General features: G+C 45.2%; 1 protein-coding gene across 3 annotated transcripts in view; it reads right to left on the reverse strand.

The window, feature by feature from the left end:
• Positions 1 to 221: 221 nt before the first annotated feature.
• Kntc1 (kinetochore associated 1) overlaps positions 222 to 14,976 on the reverse strand; it is a 75,184-nt gene continuing 60,429 nt past the window's right edge. For 2 of the 3 annotated variants that reach the window (XM_060382371.1, XM_060382370.1), the window contains exons 52-64: positions 14,264 to 14,310; positions 12,357 to 12,435; positions 10,767 to 10,885; positions 10,263 to 10,398; positions 9,602 to 9,697; positions 8,952 to 9,008; positions 6,810 to 6,864; positions 6,550 to 6,613; positions 5,149 to 5,278; positions 3,588 to 3,677; positions 2,963 to 3,108; positions 2,197 to 2,287; positions 222 to 515 (exon numbers count right to left, since the gene is read on the reverse strand). In XM_060382371.1, the coding sequence (XP_060238354.1) occupies positions 495 to 515; positions 2,197 to 2,287; positions 2,963 to 3,108; positions 3,588 to 3,677; positions 5,149 to 5,278; positions 6,550 to 6,613; positions 6,810 to 6,864; positions 8,952 to 9,008; positions 9,602 to 9,697; positions 10,263 to 10,398; positions 10,767 to 10,885; positions 12,357 to 12,435; positions 14,264 to 14,310 (1,131 nt within the window). In that variant the 3' untranslated portion in view covers positions 222 to 494. Of the gene's footprint in view, positions 516 to 2,196; positions 2,288 to 2,962; positions 3,109 to 3,587; positions 3,678 to 5,148; positions 5,279 to 6,549; positions 6,614 to 6,809; positions 6,865 to 8,951; positions 9,009 to 9,601; positions 9,698 to 10,262; positions 10,399 to 10,766; positions 10,886 to 12,356; positions 12,436 to 14,263; positions 14,311 to 14,976 lie in introns of those variants that run through there. The other variant, XM_060382372.1, reaches the window with a different exon arrangement.

Raw genomic sequence — 14,976 nt, forward strand, 5'->3', positions numbered from 1 at the left:
TTATTTTTAATCTAACTGAGAGCTTTGCCTGCATATATGTGCGTATATGCACCATATACACATACGTCCATGTCTGGCGGCCGTGGAGGTCAGAGTCCTGAGAACTGGATTTAAACAGTTTTTAGCTGCCATGTGGATGCTGGGAATGGAACTGGGTCCTTTGGAAGAGCTGCCAGGGCTCTTAACTGCTGGGATGCTCTCCAGCCCCTGAAAGTGAGCTATTTTTGCATTTTGTTTCCTTCATGTACAGTGCAAAATACCAAAACCAACCAACCAAGCAAAACCAAAAAACATACAAATTACACAAGGAACCAATATAAAAATATTTATTAACTCAGCATGTGAGACACTTGTATCACAGGTATGTTAATATTGAGTGTCTTAGTTATTCCTTGCAGGATGAGCTATAGATTGCACAATTTATAAATTGCAATAAATATGATTAGTTAGTGGCAGGCTCCAAGCTTCTTCTCCTTGAAATACTGTTTGACTTACTATGATCCACCAAGAAACGTCTAAACAGGGGAGAAAACAGAAGTGTAACTCATGAGTGTCAGGGCTCTGTTACCATTATTTCTGCATTTGCCGTGTGTGTGAAGCATACGCACACGATGTCAGAGGACAGCCTTGTGGGTCTGTCCTCTCTTTTCCCTGTGGGTCCTGGGGATCAAGCTCCTATACTCAGGCCTGGTAGCAGCTGCTCTTACCACTAAGCCATCTTCCCAGCTCATCTTCAGTCTTTAAAATAGAGAACTGTACCAGAACTTGCAGCTCAGCTACAGGGTTAAAATACATGTGCAAGCACCATGCATGCAAGACAGGTACAACTAGAGAGAAACACACTTTGACGGATAAATTTGTTTTAATATTCTCTAGATTTTTCTTTCTTTTTTCGTTTTTTGAGAGAGGGTTTCTCTGTATAGCCTTAGCTGTCATGGAACTCACTGTGGAAACCAGGCTGGTCTTGAACTCAGAGATCCTTTTGCCTCTGCCTCCCAAGTGCTGGGATTAAAATGAACCACCAACTTTTAACTTTTTAAAAGTTAACACTGTGCTGTTGTTAATACTCTGCTGCCAAGGTGTCAGCGTGGGTGCCACTGATCTCCACTTGGTGGCACTGTTGACTCAGCTAAGGCTGTGCCTTGACAGGTGTTTCCTGCCCCTGATGCCCCCTGTCTGCTCTTTCTGTCTGGAGACCAGCAGCTTGGTGACATTATGTTCTGTCTGGTAACAGGAAGAGGAGGAAGTAGCTGTGGACGTCAATCTTGGAAACTGAGCCGAAACAAATCTTTGCTCCTTTGAACTGTTTCTCTTCAGTATTTGTCACAACAATGTCTAACCAACATAGCCACAAAGCACAACTGGCTGGACATGAGCACAGCTACTTATTTATGGACGGTAATAAAATGCAGGCGCCCCAGAGCATGTCAAGAGGCCCTGGGCTCCATCCAACATGGGCCATTAGGCAGCTAACACTCAGGGAGGTCACTTAGCCTGTGGCCGTTTGTGACATCATGGATGCTCTACTATCCTAGTACAACTGCTGTTCATTGCTGGTGTCAGCAGACCAAATAGAGCAAATAACTATGTGCACATAATAGTTGATAATTCCAGGACAGCCAGAGCGTCATAGTGAGACCCTGTCTCCAACAAAACAAAACAAAACAGTGGTAACATCATAAATGATGTTGCTAATCTACTCAGCAAACATACTTTTTAACTATTCCTTTAGTGTGTACTCCTGCCTGAAGAACACACTTTATGGTGTAGAAGAGTCCGCAGCGCTCTGCTGACAGCACACTCCTGCTTCCTGTGTCTTTTACCAGCAGCGAGAGACCACACTGGGACACTGGCTGACGTGCCAAGACTATCTAGGTTTGTGTAGACACACGGTGGTGCCGGCATAACACAGTGCTCGGAAGGAAATGCCACAGCGGTAAGTGAATGTGCGCGCACATAAAATCACACGCCTTGCTAGAAATGCAGTCACCTGAAGGCCCCAGCAGGAGTGGCAGGGCCGGCAAGGTGCTCAGCATATACAAGTGCTTGCCACATGAGCCACATGACCAATCTGAATTTGATCCCCAGAATCTACAGTGAAAGGACTGCCCGTTTCCCCCGTCACACAATCTAACTTAATTTAAAAGTATATAAATGGTCTCAGATTTGAAATGAAGCAATTATTAGTTGGCTTACCTTCAGAATTTCACCGGGAGCTGCATCTGGTGGTACAGGTTTTCCACAGTGCTTCGAATACTCGGTTATCAAAGTTGACGCTTCATTTAAACTGTGGAACCAGAAAGAACAGGCAGGCACGAGGAGACCGTTTGGAGTGATTCATGTGGTGATGACAATGCATACAGATGTCAAAATGTACAAGCTGTACTCTTCACATGGATACAGTCTATTATATGGATCAATTGCAACTAAAAAGTAACACTCATTCATCAACCACGATGGAACCATGTGTGCAGAGGAGACAGGGCACCCCGGAATGGCCAGCTGGAGAAGGAGCCATGGCTGCTCTGACTGCACTTTCCGGTATTTTCCTTCTTTTTACTACCCATATCCAACCTTGGCCCCAGCCCAAGCAGCTTTTGGTCTCTGAACTTGTGGGTTTAGAGAGTCAGCCAACCAAGCTTAGCAAGAACCATGCATTACATAACACACCAGGGCTCCAAGCAAGCGTCTAAGGAAGAGAGTTGTAATTTAGGGTTCAGAGCAAGACTAGGAGACATCTATTTTGAGGATCTAGGCAGCTCCTTTAATTATTGGATGACAGATTCATGTCCCAGGGTTCCAAGCTGCAGGAAAATGAGCTCCTGGGAACATGCAGGAATGTTACGGCTCAATACTGCAGCTTTCAGTTACAACTACACGGCTTAATAATGGCTATTCTTCAGAACCAAGACACAGGGTAAGGAAATTCCACGGTAAATCAGGGTCCCCCATAGTAACCTACCTTACGTCATTTGCCAGATAGTTCACCAATTCAGTGATGTTGCTGGTGTTTATCATGTGCCATTTCAATAACTGAAAATACTTTGTCTTTGCCAAAATCCCGAATTCCTTCTTATTTATGACATGATTCAGAATCAGGCTTCTAATCTATGGAAGGGCAGCATCAGTATATTAAAAATGTGTTTAATTCGAAGTCCTTTGTCAATACAACACATTTCTGACAGTCAGAAATTTAATTATCAGTGCTCTGGGATCAGCCGACGGAAGCGGAGGATGTGGCTTAGCAAGGTACACAAATAGAAAGCTGTTGTTGTTATGCACTTGGGGATTTTTTTTAATGAGGAAGAGGATCTAATTACAAGTATTTATGGGTACAATTTCTCCAGTGAGCACAGCAGTAAACAAGACAAGCCAGGGCACCTGGCTTTTATTTTTTATGTAACGCTGGGGATTGAATCCAGGCTCTTGAGTGTGCTAGGCAACTCTGCCACTAATTCACATCCTAATCCACGTACCTGACTATTACATACTAAGCTTTTAATAAGAGTGAAAAAAAGGTTATTTGGGGAATGAGAATTACCTTCTATGATCAGACAGAGCAAAAATGAAACGGAACTGTCTCTTACTTGATGTGAAAAGCCTGCTAGCTGGCCAGTGTTCATGTGTTCTTCTAATTGCTGTAAAATGACCTGAGCATCACATGAATCCAGGAAAGTCTAGGAGAAAAATTAGAGCATAATTTAAAAAGTGGTTTAGTAATTGTTGTCCAGTCTGGGAGGCTCTTAAAAACTCTTTAAGCTTCTTTAACTTGGAAGCCGGGCATGAATCTTGGTAGAAGCCTGCTCAACATGCAGTAAGCCCCACATTCTAGTCCCAGACTTAGGAAACCGGGCAGAGGAGTGCACCCGAGTCCCACCACTCGGAGGAAGGTCGTACTGGGCCACACAGTGATTTTGAGGCCTAGGACACGTGAGACCTTGGTCTCAAGAAAGAAGGGTGGGTGTGGGGCTTGGGGAGAGGAAGGAAGGATAAAAGCAGACCAAAGGAAGGAAAGTGACAGCCCCTGGGAGCTGTGTAACTCCCTTCAGGGTCATTTTCACACACACTTCCCCTTAAAGTTCATCAGTTCCCCTAAAAATTTAAAAAATAAGATGTTTTAATTTCTAATATACTTCTATTAACAACAACAATTGTTTACCACGCTTCTCTGCTGCGACAAAAATCTACTTAAATCCTGAAGTTGGAAAGTAATAAGTTTATGAGTAATCAAAAAAGTTAAAGCACAGATGGCTTTGAAAACATGCAGATGTGATGGATAGACAAAATGGCAAATAAAAGTATGCATGTTCATTTATTCAGACCACTGTGCTACCGTATGCACCAGGGAAATTAGTTATTTTAAAAGTTCTGTCTTAAGTGGGGCTTGGTGGCACACGCCTTTAATCCTAGGCATACTGCTTGGGGGCTCAGGAGACGGAGGAAGGCAGATCTCTAGGAGTACAAGGCTAGCCTGATCTACAGAATGAGTTGCAATACAGCCCTCTGAGCCATGCAGAGAAACCCTGTCTCAAAAAAAACAAAAACCAGCCAACCAAAACAGTTCTGTCTGCACAGTGCTCAGGCTTGCACAAGTCTACTTGCCTCTCTTTCTGGTCACATCCAGTTGCTAAATGGAGCTGCCCTCCTTGGAGGCTTCCCCATCCTGCTCAGTCTGATTAGTACCACCTAGAGGGTCCGTTTCTCTCAGGCTTTAGCTAGCGGCCCACAACAGCCTCTAAAGTTCCAACAAGCCTAGGTGGGTTAAGAGGCTGTCCTGCTTTTCTTTTGTGGGAAGAAGATCTAGCTAGGCAGCCCTAGCTGGGCTGGAACCCACAGGGATTCTCCAGCCTCTGCCTCCTGAGTGCTGGCTGAAGACATTAAAGATGTGGCCACATCTGGCTTGAAGACAGTCCTGCTAAAACACTGCTTTTCTTGGTTCACTTTGCTCGGCCAAGAAAATCAGTTTCTCACAAATAACGGAAGAGCGCCCAAACTCACGTTCCCGGCGGCACTCAGTCTAGTCACTTCCCATTAACCTGCCTCACCCACAGACTGTTCACACTTTATGGGCTTAGTGAAAGAGAATGCAGTCTTTTGAGGGACAGGCAGTAAGTCCTGGCAACCCGAGAGGAACAACAAACAAGATACCTTGATCTGCTGGTGCCTTTTTTCAGAGTGGGGCATGAGCATTAGACAGGCCAGGGCAAAAGCTGGAAGCTCTAACTGGACATACTGCTTGGCGACTCCCATCAGGTCGAGGTCATCTGAAACTGGACATCTTTGACAGGGTGCGGTAATTAGCTAATGGCTTGATAGATTTACCAGACCTCATTAGCCTTTCTCAATTTCCACAGATGTTTCCCATCCACTGTCAACTACTTTAAAGGCCTATGTGCAGGTACACAGCACACTCTTAACAACAAGGGATGAGCCCCTGAGAGCATTCCACAGAGAATAAGAGTCTTCCTACAGGGCAGGGACTGATGTCTGACACGCACAAGATGAAGTCTTAGAGGCTCAAGTGGAGTGTGGTGAGCACTTTTAATCCCAGCACTTGGAGGCAGAGGTGGATATCTGAGTTTGAGGCCAGCCTGGTTTACAGAGTAAATTCCAGAACAACCAGGGCTACACAGAGAAACCCTGTCTCAGGGTAGTAGTGGTGGGGCAATAAAAACAAACAAGCCAAATCCTTAGGCGCCCAGAAAAAGTCCTAACAGTCACCCCCCTCTTAGTTGTGAAAGCTCTATTCCAGGACTTCCTCCACTGGGTACCCGAAACTGGGGGTTCTCCTCAAACCTATTTCCTTAGGTGTACACATCTGTAATAAGGTCTAATGTATAAGTGAGGCACAATAAAATATTAATGATGGTAACTAAAAATACCTCAGAAGAGGCTTACATGGACACAGGGACTGTGACTGCCACCAAGTGATTAATGGGCAGGGAGCACATGCAGTGTGGATATGACACCCAAAGAGGGAAGGGCATGACGTCAGCTCATGCCACTCAGGAATGGTGTACAATTAGAAGCCTAAGAACTGCTTCTGGGGCTGGGAACATAGCTCAGTCTGTACAGTGCTTGCCTGGAGTGCACAAAGCACTGTATAAAACTGGATATGGTGGCACAAGCCAGTAACAGGAGCGCTTGAGAGGGGGAGGCAGAAAGAATTAAAACTCAGTGCCACATAGAGTCTGAGGTTGGCTTGAGCTATGTGAGATTTTTTTATTGAAACAAAACAAAAAGTTTTTGAAGCTATGTGTGGTGCACACACCCGTAATCCCAGGTCTTTAGAAGCGGAGGCAGGAGGAGTAAGAGGAGGCAGGAGGAGTAAGAGTTGCAGCACAAGGCAAGTTCAAGGCCAGGCAGGGCTACACGAGACCCTATGTCAAAAGAAAACAAAAGAACAACATGAAAAATGGTGGTGGACAGATGGCCAACACCGAGGAAGTAACCACGGACGCCGGAGCACTGTGCTCAGAGACGCATACTGGAAGAAGCTTCCAAGCAACCAGTCCTACTTTCTTGGTAAAAGAACACACATCTACTTACTCAAGGACGGCGACCAGGCTCTCACAGCAATCTGATAACTGACTGGGTCTCAGAGGACAGGAGGCTGAAGAGAAAAGTAATAAACATATAGGCGCTCAAACATCAGAATGCTATTGCTAGCCAAGGCATGCTGGCTCAACCTGTAATCCCAGGCCATAGGAGGCTGAAGCTGTTCAAAGCTGGGCTATAGTACAAAACCCTGTCTTAACATAGAACCGCCCAGAAATGCTGCTGTGAGTGTTCAGAGGCCAGAAGCTTACCTGAGAGCAGAGGGATCTGGATCACACGCTGCCAGGCCTTGGTGAAGTAGGGAACCTGTGGAAACACAGCATTGACGGATCCATGTCGAGGACACTACAAACTATTTCAGTCACAGAATGGCTCAATCAAAACCCGTGTTCTGGATGCTAAGATTAAAAGCATATGCCTGTATTGAGCATGTATAGACCCTTTCTCTGTCATGATTCCTACATGATGTCGTGATTTCTACATGATGCTGCATGACAACTATCTATACAGCAATTCAGTGTTAGGTGTTACAAGCAATCTAGAGATGACGTGACATACACACTGGTGAGGTGGCTCAGGAGTAACGACATGACAGATGGCATGACCTCAGTTTGATCCTAGGGTCCTGTGCTGTAGAAGGTGAGAACCGACCCCTTTTAGTTGCTGTCTGACTGTTACACATAGAGTGTGGCACACATGCACACACACAAATAGAAGTAAACATGTGATAAAAATGTAAAGGCGACGTTATAAAAGCAAGTGGGTATGTTACATTCAAATAGCATGCCTGTTCATATATGGGACTCAAGCAAAGGTTTATCTTCAGGGTGGTGGTGTCCTAGAGCTAACCTTCACAGAAATCAAGGGCCTGCTATATTTGCATACATTCTTTGGTAATAAAAGAAATGAAGACTTGAAAATGCTACAATGTAATGTTAAGTTACAGGAGAAAAGGCAGATATGGGAGGTTGCATATTGTGTGAGCCATTTGATGGGAAATGTCGAAAACAAATAAATCCACACAAAGATGAGGCGTCTCAGGGGGCTGGAAGAAGGGAAGGATGGCTAAGAGGTATGGGGCTTTTTTCTCTTTTTCTTTAGGCAGCACTGGGGACTGGCCTCAGCTGTGCTGTCCTGAGCTCCAACCCCAGCTCTGAGGTTTCTTTCTGAAATGAGGAAAACATCCTCATACTTGCTAATAGTCACGGTTGTTCAATTTCATATAGTAAAAGCCACATAAGGGCACACCTTTCAAAAGATGAATTTGACCCTAATAAACAAAGACAGTTCTGTGTCTCCTGAGACTGAACAATCTCCCAGATACTCCTAAAACATGGCAACAACACCGTTAGGGCTAGAGTGATAACTCAGTGGTCATGTGTTCCTGCTGCTCAAGTGGAAGACAAGAGTTCAGTTCCTAGCGCCCACATCAGGTGGCTAGCAACCACTTTTAACCAGCTCCAGGGAATCAATACTCTTCTTTGGTCTCCTTGGACACTGCACTCATGTGCACACACCCAGTCACGCATACAAACAATTAAAGAAAAATAGCACTTTAAAACATTTGTTTTAAAAAACATAAAATGTATTTATGTACATATACATATGTACAGACACACACACACACCAATATGCTTGTGTAACAGGAAAGCACCTCTAGAAGGATTCTATCTATCTATGTTTCTATCTACCTATCAGTTATGTATACAATGTTCTGTCTGCATGTACACCTGCACACCAGAAGAAGGCACAATATCTCACTATAGATAGTTGTGAACCACCACATGGTTGCTGGGACTTGAACTCAGGACCTCTGGAAGAGCAGCCAGTGCTTTTAAACTCTTAGCCGTCTCTCCAGCCCTAAAGAAGACTTTTCGTGTTTTACTTACTTCTTTTTAAAACCTTTAAAAAAACCACGAATCTATGTATTGTGAGCATGTGTACACATGTGCAAGGGAGTATGGTGCATTGCATTCACAGGACAACTTGTGGGTGTCACTTATCACCTCCTAGCAGGCAGGACCCAGGATCTGAACTCAAGTCATCAGGCTTGGCTGCGAGTACCTTAACTCTTGAGCCATCTCACGGATGATCTACTTCTGTTCAATGTTTACGTAGGTGCACAACTCATGAGATTGAAAAGGGTAAAACAGCCAAAGCCTCCAGCTTTAAGGCCTGTGAGGGGGCAGTTAACGTGTAGTCAGAATTACACTGTGACGAATGCTAGAGGAGTGCCAAATGACCATGAAGCCCGGGGAACAGCAGTGAAACGGCAGCTGAGGACGCTGGAACACCGTTCTACTAGGAAGCTCATGGCTCAACACAGCACACTCAAAACCACCAAGCACAAAGATGAAACTTGATGAAATCTGCCTTAAAGGAAAAGCACATACCTGCCATAATGAAAGGACACTAGAAATGGAGGATAAAACCTTCCTTAGGTAAGGAATCTGTAAATGGAAAGAAAAGGCAAAAAATTTAAGGAAGACCAAAATGCTAAATTTCAACACCTCAACACAAAACACTACACTTTTAAACAAACAAGAAAACAAACATTTTTGATAGGGCCTCACTCCACAGACCGGGCTGCCTTAAATTCTTGGGCAAAAAAGGAGGATTGCAGGCGTACCGCCACTTCTGGCAACTGTGGGTTTTTGTTGTTGTTGTTTTGTTTTTGCTCTTTCTCTTTCTGAGACAGGGTCTCATGTATGACACGATGGCTTCAAACTAGATATGGAAGCAAGCAGGACCTCAAATCTCTGATTGTCCTGCCTCCACCACTTGAGCGCTGGGCTTGCAGACACAGGACCCCATGTTGTGTTTTTGTGGTATGGGTTAAGGAAGCCAGGGCTCCATGCTGCTAGTCAAGCAGCCACCTGAGCTACATTCCCAGCCCCTCCAGGGCATTTTGAGTTTGACTTTCTCTAACATCCTTTAGTCTGGCAGGAGCCCAAGAGCAGGCATGTCTCTGCAGCATATGTCAACAGCCGGTGCTAACTTAGCAGTGTGGGGATGCTGTCCATCAGGAAGCCCAGGGCCTTACCATGCTGAAGCCCAGAAGCTTCTGCAAGAGTCCATTCCAAAGCTGCAGGTCGTAGATTTTATATTCTAGGCAAAGCTCTGTCACTAATCGTACTGCCTAAAAGCCAAAACACCAAACAAGAAAACACCAAAATCACATTGCTTTGAGCCATCAGTCAGTGAGTCCAACAGCCTCTGGAAAAGGCAGGGTACCTTGATCACACACATGGACATAACCTACAAATGTCTAATGCCTTGTTTCTCAGTGAAGGACTCCATTTCCTAATTAAAGAAAAAAAAAGTTCTTTTTCTGCTTCCAATCAAGAACAGCTTGCCTGTTGGCCTCATACCTGTCCCGGCTCTAACTGCATCAGTGACTACCTTCCCCAAGGCAAGTAGGCAGGAGAGAATGACCCCCTCCCTATAGGGTGGGCCTTAGAAGGAGGCACGAAAGTGCTCTTTCTTGCTTGCAAGCATGACTAGCTGATATATTCTAAGAAGAGTGCCAAGGACCTTTCAGACTGCCTTATCATTCCATATAGCAGGCTGTGGACATAGGGAACAGTCTAGGGCATTGGACCTCCTGGGGGTAAAGGGTCTCTGGGCACCTGAGGGTGGTGGGTGACTGAGTGACTCACACTACACATATACACAGAAACACCATGTTTGGTGACTCTACGTACCATAGGTTCATGACTGTGGTTCTTCCACAAGCCCTTAATCATCCCTTCTTTGGGACTGTTGCAGAATAATTCATACGTGATGGGAATATTCAATGTTTCAAATGATGCCAGGAAAGTTATACATTTCAGATAGGATCTGGAAAAGAGGTGTTTGTGAGAATTATTCTTATGGCTCACATTCCTATCTAAAATCAAAGCTACCTTGGGGGACAGGAGACTGTCTTGTTTCATGTCCATGTAGGCTTCCAGATATCTTCACAGGATACAATATAGATAGAAATCAATTTGAACTAGAAAATATTCAGTTTCTAAATGTTGCTAAGAAATGATGGAGACAGGATGTTCTCACAGGCCTGTTTCGCCTTTGCCTACATGTCAAGAATCAAGGTAACAGGCCTGCATTTATATTACTAGGAGGCAGCCATTCCTTCACTCAGGGGCTCAGGAGTTATGGTTCAGATAAAAACAGATAAAATAAAATACAAAAAACCAGGTTGTACTTACTTCATCTCTTCAGTGGGCTTTTTGAAGAGAGATTCTATGGTTTCCTTGTCAGCCAAACAGAGGAGACACTGAAGAGCTCGTGTTCTGTGGGCAAATGTTAACTGGCGCGAGCTCAGCGTCTGTAAAACCAAGAGTTTGGAGAGTCAAGTTTGCACACCTGCAGCCGCGGTCAGGCAACTGACGTCAGCTTAGGTAAGAGAAACATCCCTTTGCTTGCCTATTTTTCTACTTTTTTTTGAGCCTAATTATCACTTAAACAGAACAGAGTAGAGCAACTCAACGTGCGCCCTAGAGAGCAGTCCTGAGACGCCATTAAGAGGCCAAGGCCAAACTATTAAGAGGTTTTTCTGTTCTCTGCCTCTTACATGACATTGATATTTGCACTGCTGATAACTAAAGCAGTGGCGGGTAAGTCTGTGGGCAGAAGGCAGCGAGCCCAGCTGCTCCCAGCCACAGCCAACGCTGGAAGCCAAAGAGAACTTTTACTTGAAATGTTTTCGATGAGGCGATAAAAATTAATTTTTTAATATTCATCTTTATTTTATGCACATTTGTGTTTTGTCTGCATGTGTGAGGAGGTTGGATCCCCTGGAACAGGAGTTACAGACAGTTGTGAGCTGCCATGTGGGTGCTGGGAATTGAACCCAGGTTCTTTGGAAGAGCTAACGCTGAACAATCTCTCCAGCCCTAATTTTCTTAATTTCTCAACTCTTGCATATATCATGGCAATGAATTCACCTCTGAATACATACAATGTTAATCAATGACAATGCATTCAATAGTATTCTTGACAAAGCGGACAGTTCATTTACAGGTCGTGCGTGCGGAGGAAAGCAGCTCAAACTGGTCACTGTGACAGCAGCTGTTCCTGCAGAATGGCTGAAGGACAGACTCCCACCTAGGAACTGTCCTGAGCTTACATCAAGCATTTCGGATCTTCCTCCCGTCCTCCTGAGGACCATTTGCTCTGTGGTTCTTGCCCTTCCTCTACTTTAGCTGCTTCACAAGATACTGTTAGTTGGGTGCAGTAGCTCATACTTGCTATCTCAGTTAAAGACTCTGAGGCAGGAGGATTGCCAAGAGTTTGAGATCAGTCTAGGGTACACAGTCTAAGCCAGAATGTGTCTCAAAACAAAACAAAACACCCTCTCCAACACCAAACGACCAACAAAACTACTGGGTTAAAAGTCCTGAAGACTCACTAGTTTGTGTGTTCCCTTCATGGAGACTGGAGTTTCACCTGGGTGGGTGATTAGGGCCAGAGCTGGTCATACAGGGGAATGGAGACAAGTGGAGCCTCTTCCCAGGGCCAGTTTGTACAGTCCCCCAGTGAGTGCTGACTGCTCAGGATTCAGTCACCATGAACAAATGCACCAGTGGGAGCTAGCTAGAGCCAGGCAGATGCTGCTTATCCAGGGCACTAAGTGGAGCGTGCTGTGTGGAGATGCCTGCTTATCAAATAACAGGCTGAGTAAGGGTGTAAGTGAGCATTATCTGACTTGTGATTACAAAACCAAGCATGAGAAATACATAGGGAGGAAATGTCAAGCCGAGATGCCCGTGTGTTCTGATCTAGTCTCTAGAGCTTACACTGGTAGCCGAGGTGGCAAATACAAACAGCATTCTCGAGCTATAATCAATCGGACGAGCCTGGAGGAGATATACGACTCTGGAGGAAAAAAAAGAAGACATTTTAAAACTCAGAGATAGACTGCCAATACAACGGAGCTGTGTTTCTGTCATAGTCAATGGTAACATCCTGGATGGCAGCCAGTAATGTATGGGCCAATGGTCTTTTTGTTTTCCTTTCAAAGGATGTTGAGTTTTTTTAGCTTTACATTTTTGCTTATTTATTTTGTGTATTTTGTTTATTTATTTTGTGCTTTGCCTGCGTGGGTGTCTGTGCCCCACACAGGGGCCAGAAGAGGACAGCAGATGCCCTGGAGCTGGAGTTATGGGTGGTTGTGAGTGTCACGTGGGTGCTGGGAAAGAGAAAATTGCAATGGTGGAGAAGTCAGGTTGTATTAGGAGGCTGAGAGACTGCCCCAGCCGCAGGCCAACAACTTTAAACTGTAGATGTCTCTGTGTTTATAATTAAACCTCAAGTGGGCCCCTACATACCCCGAAATAAGAGGATAATGTCGGGAACAAACGCTGCCTTTCAGAGTCCTCTGGATCGCAACCATTCAGCCTTTGAGTGTTGATGAAACTCACACACTGCAGCGTACAGCACAGTGCGTGTCACCATGGGAAACTGTTTTCACGGTGACTAGGAGGACCTTGTAAGTGATAATCTTTCAGATTTTAGTCCTAGGGCTGGCAAGCCACTCCTAGGAAGGCCAGAGGGATTAAACAAGCTGGAAGAGAGGGAGCCCGCAGCTGGAAAAGACAGAAGTTCCGATCTCTCAATGCTTTGGGGAGTTCTTCTGTTACTGTTTGAATTGCTTCTAAGGCTTTCCACATAACTGATTCAGTTAAACAGGCCAGGAACTGTATCTGAGTTGGAAAGGCACACCTGCTTTAAAAGTCTAAGCAAGAAGCCAGCACACCTTTAATCCCAGCACTTGAGAGGCAGAGGCAGGCTATCTCTGTGAGTCTGAGGCCAGCCTGGTCTACAAAGAGAGTCACAGGACAGCCAAGGCTACACAGAGAATCTCTGTTTGGGGAGGTGGGGGCGGAGAGACTAAACAAGGACCAGGCCTAGAACTGCATGCCTGTCATTTCAGCACTTAGGAAGCTGGGGCAGAGAATCCCAAGTCTACGATCAGTGTAGTTGCCTACACAGTTAGACCATGACAAAAAACAAACCAACAAACTCCCCAGCCCCCCAAAACCACCACTGCTACCAAACAGCAGGAGGTGGAGTCTAGAGGGAAGGAGGGTGGACGGTAGTGGTGGACAGCTCTGCTCAAAACTAGAAACAATTACTTTCTTGTTCTGGGCTTTGCAAGTCTGTCTTCGCTATCTCAGTTTCACAGGCCTCTCCATTACTTGTGATCTATGCCAAGAATGGCAAAGAGCTGGCAGTCTTTGCCACACCCTCTTCCCATGTGGGGTCAATCACAGGCAGTAAGTTACCACATTCCTTCCGATACAAGCGGGGATACATACAGCCTTCTCAATAGAACAAAAAAGTACATTTTTAGATCTGGGTCTCAGACAAAGGGACCCATGTCTTGCATTCGAGACACGCAAATTTCTAGAATGCAAGAGTACACAGGGCCCTGGGGCCAAGGTTCTGGCTGGTTGAAGTTTTCCTTTCCTTTGCTTGGGACACTGCTGCAGAAGTCTGAGAACACTCCTGGGGGCAAAGACTGAGGTCCTGACTACTGACCCTCTCCTGACCCATGGGGACGCTGCCAGAGCACTGATGTTTCCTCAAGACTCTGGCCCAAGTTACAGCAAGAAGTCTCTTCAGATCTAACTTCCAAATCGGGTTCCGTAAAGATTCCTACTGGGTGTCATTGAGTAGGTCAGCACAACGAAGGAAAGCATACCTGTGCAGGGTTTCATCCTCTTCAAGCTCAAACAACTCTGATTCTTTCTTTGAAAACAGAGAAGAATAAAAGTTAAAAAACAGAACACTGTGACCACACAAACTTTCACCTTAGTGCAGTACACCGGACAAAAACATCCTGGGTTTGATTCCTGCACCCCTATGGTAGCTTACAATCCTCTGCAACTCCAGCACCTGAGCACCCAACACCTTCTTCTGACCCTGGCACGCTTATATGTACATGCATATAAGCAAAACACTCATATACATAAAATAGTAAAATGATCTAAGAACAGAAAGCAAACTACGTTTATGTGAAAGCAATACTGCAGTTAATTGCTTGATGACAACTTTATAACTTTGGCTCTCTCTACTGAGTACCACCTTAGGCAGTGAGTACAATTCTAAGTACATACATGGCCTAAGTAAATGAAACAAACATTTGGGTCCCTGTGGGGCTTACATTTGTTGGGTAAATTTTGAAAGGAACGGGACCAGAATTGGTGAAGCAACCTCAATCCTGGCACTCAGGACGCAGAGGCAGGCAGATCTCTGAGAGGTCAAGGACAGCCTGGTCTACGTCAGACTCAAAAAAGAAAAGGTTAGAGCTGGGTGGTTTGGTTTTGTTTTTGAGGCAGAATCTCACTATGAAGCTTAGGCGGGCTCCTCCCATGCCTCAGCCTCCTAGAGCCCAGGGCGGCAGGCATGCCAGCC

The sequence above is a fragment of the Meriones unguiculatus genome, chromosome 4 (assembly GCF_030254825.1).
Source record: "Meriones unguiculatus strain TT.TT164.6M chromosome 4, Bangor_MerUng_6.1, whole genome shotgun sequence".
In the NCBI taxonomy this organism is placed as follows: domain Eukaryota; kingdom Metazoa; phylum Chordata; class Mammalia; order Rodentia; family Muridae; genus Meriones; species Meriones unguiculatus.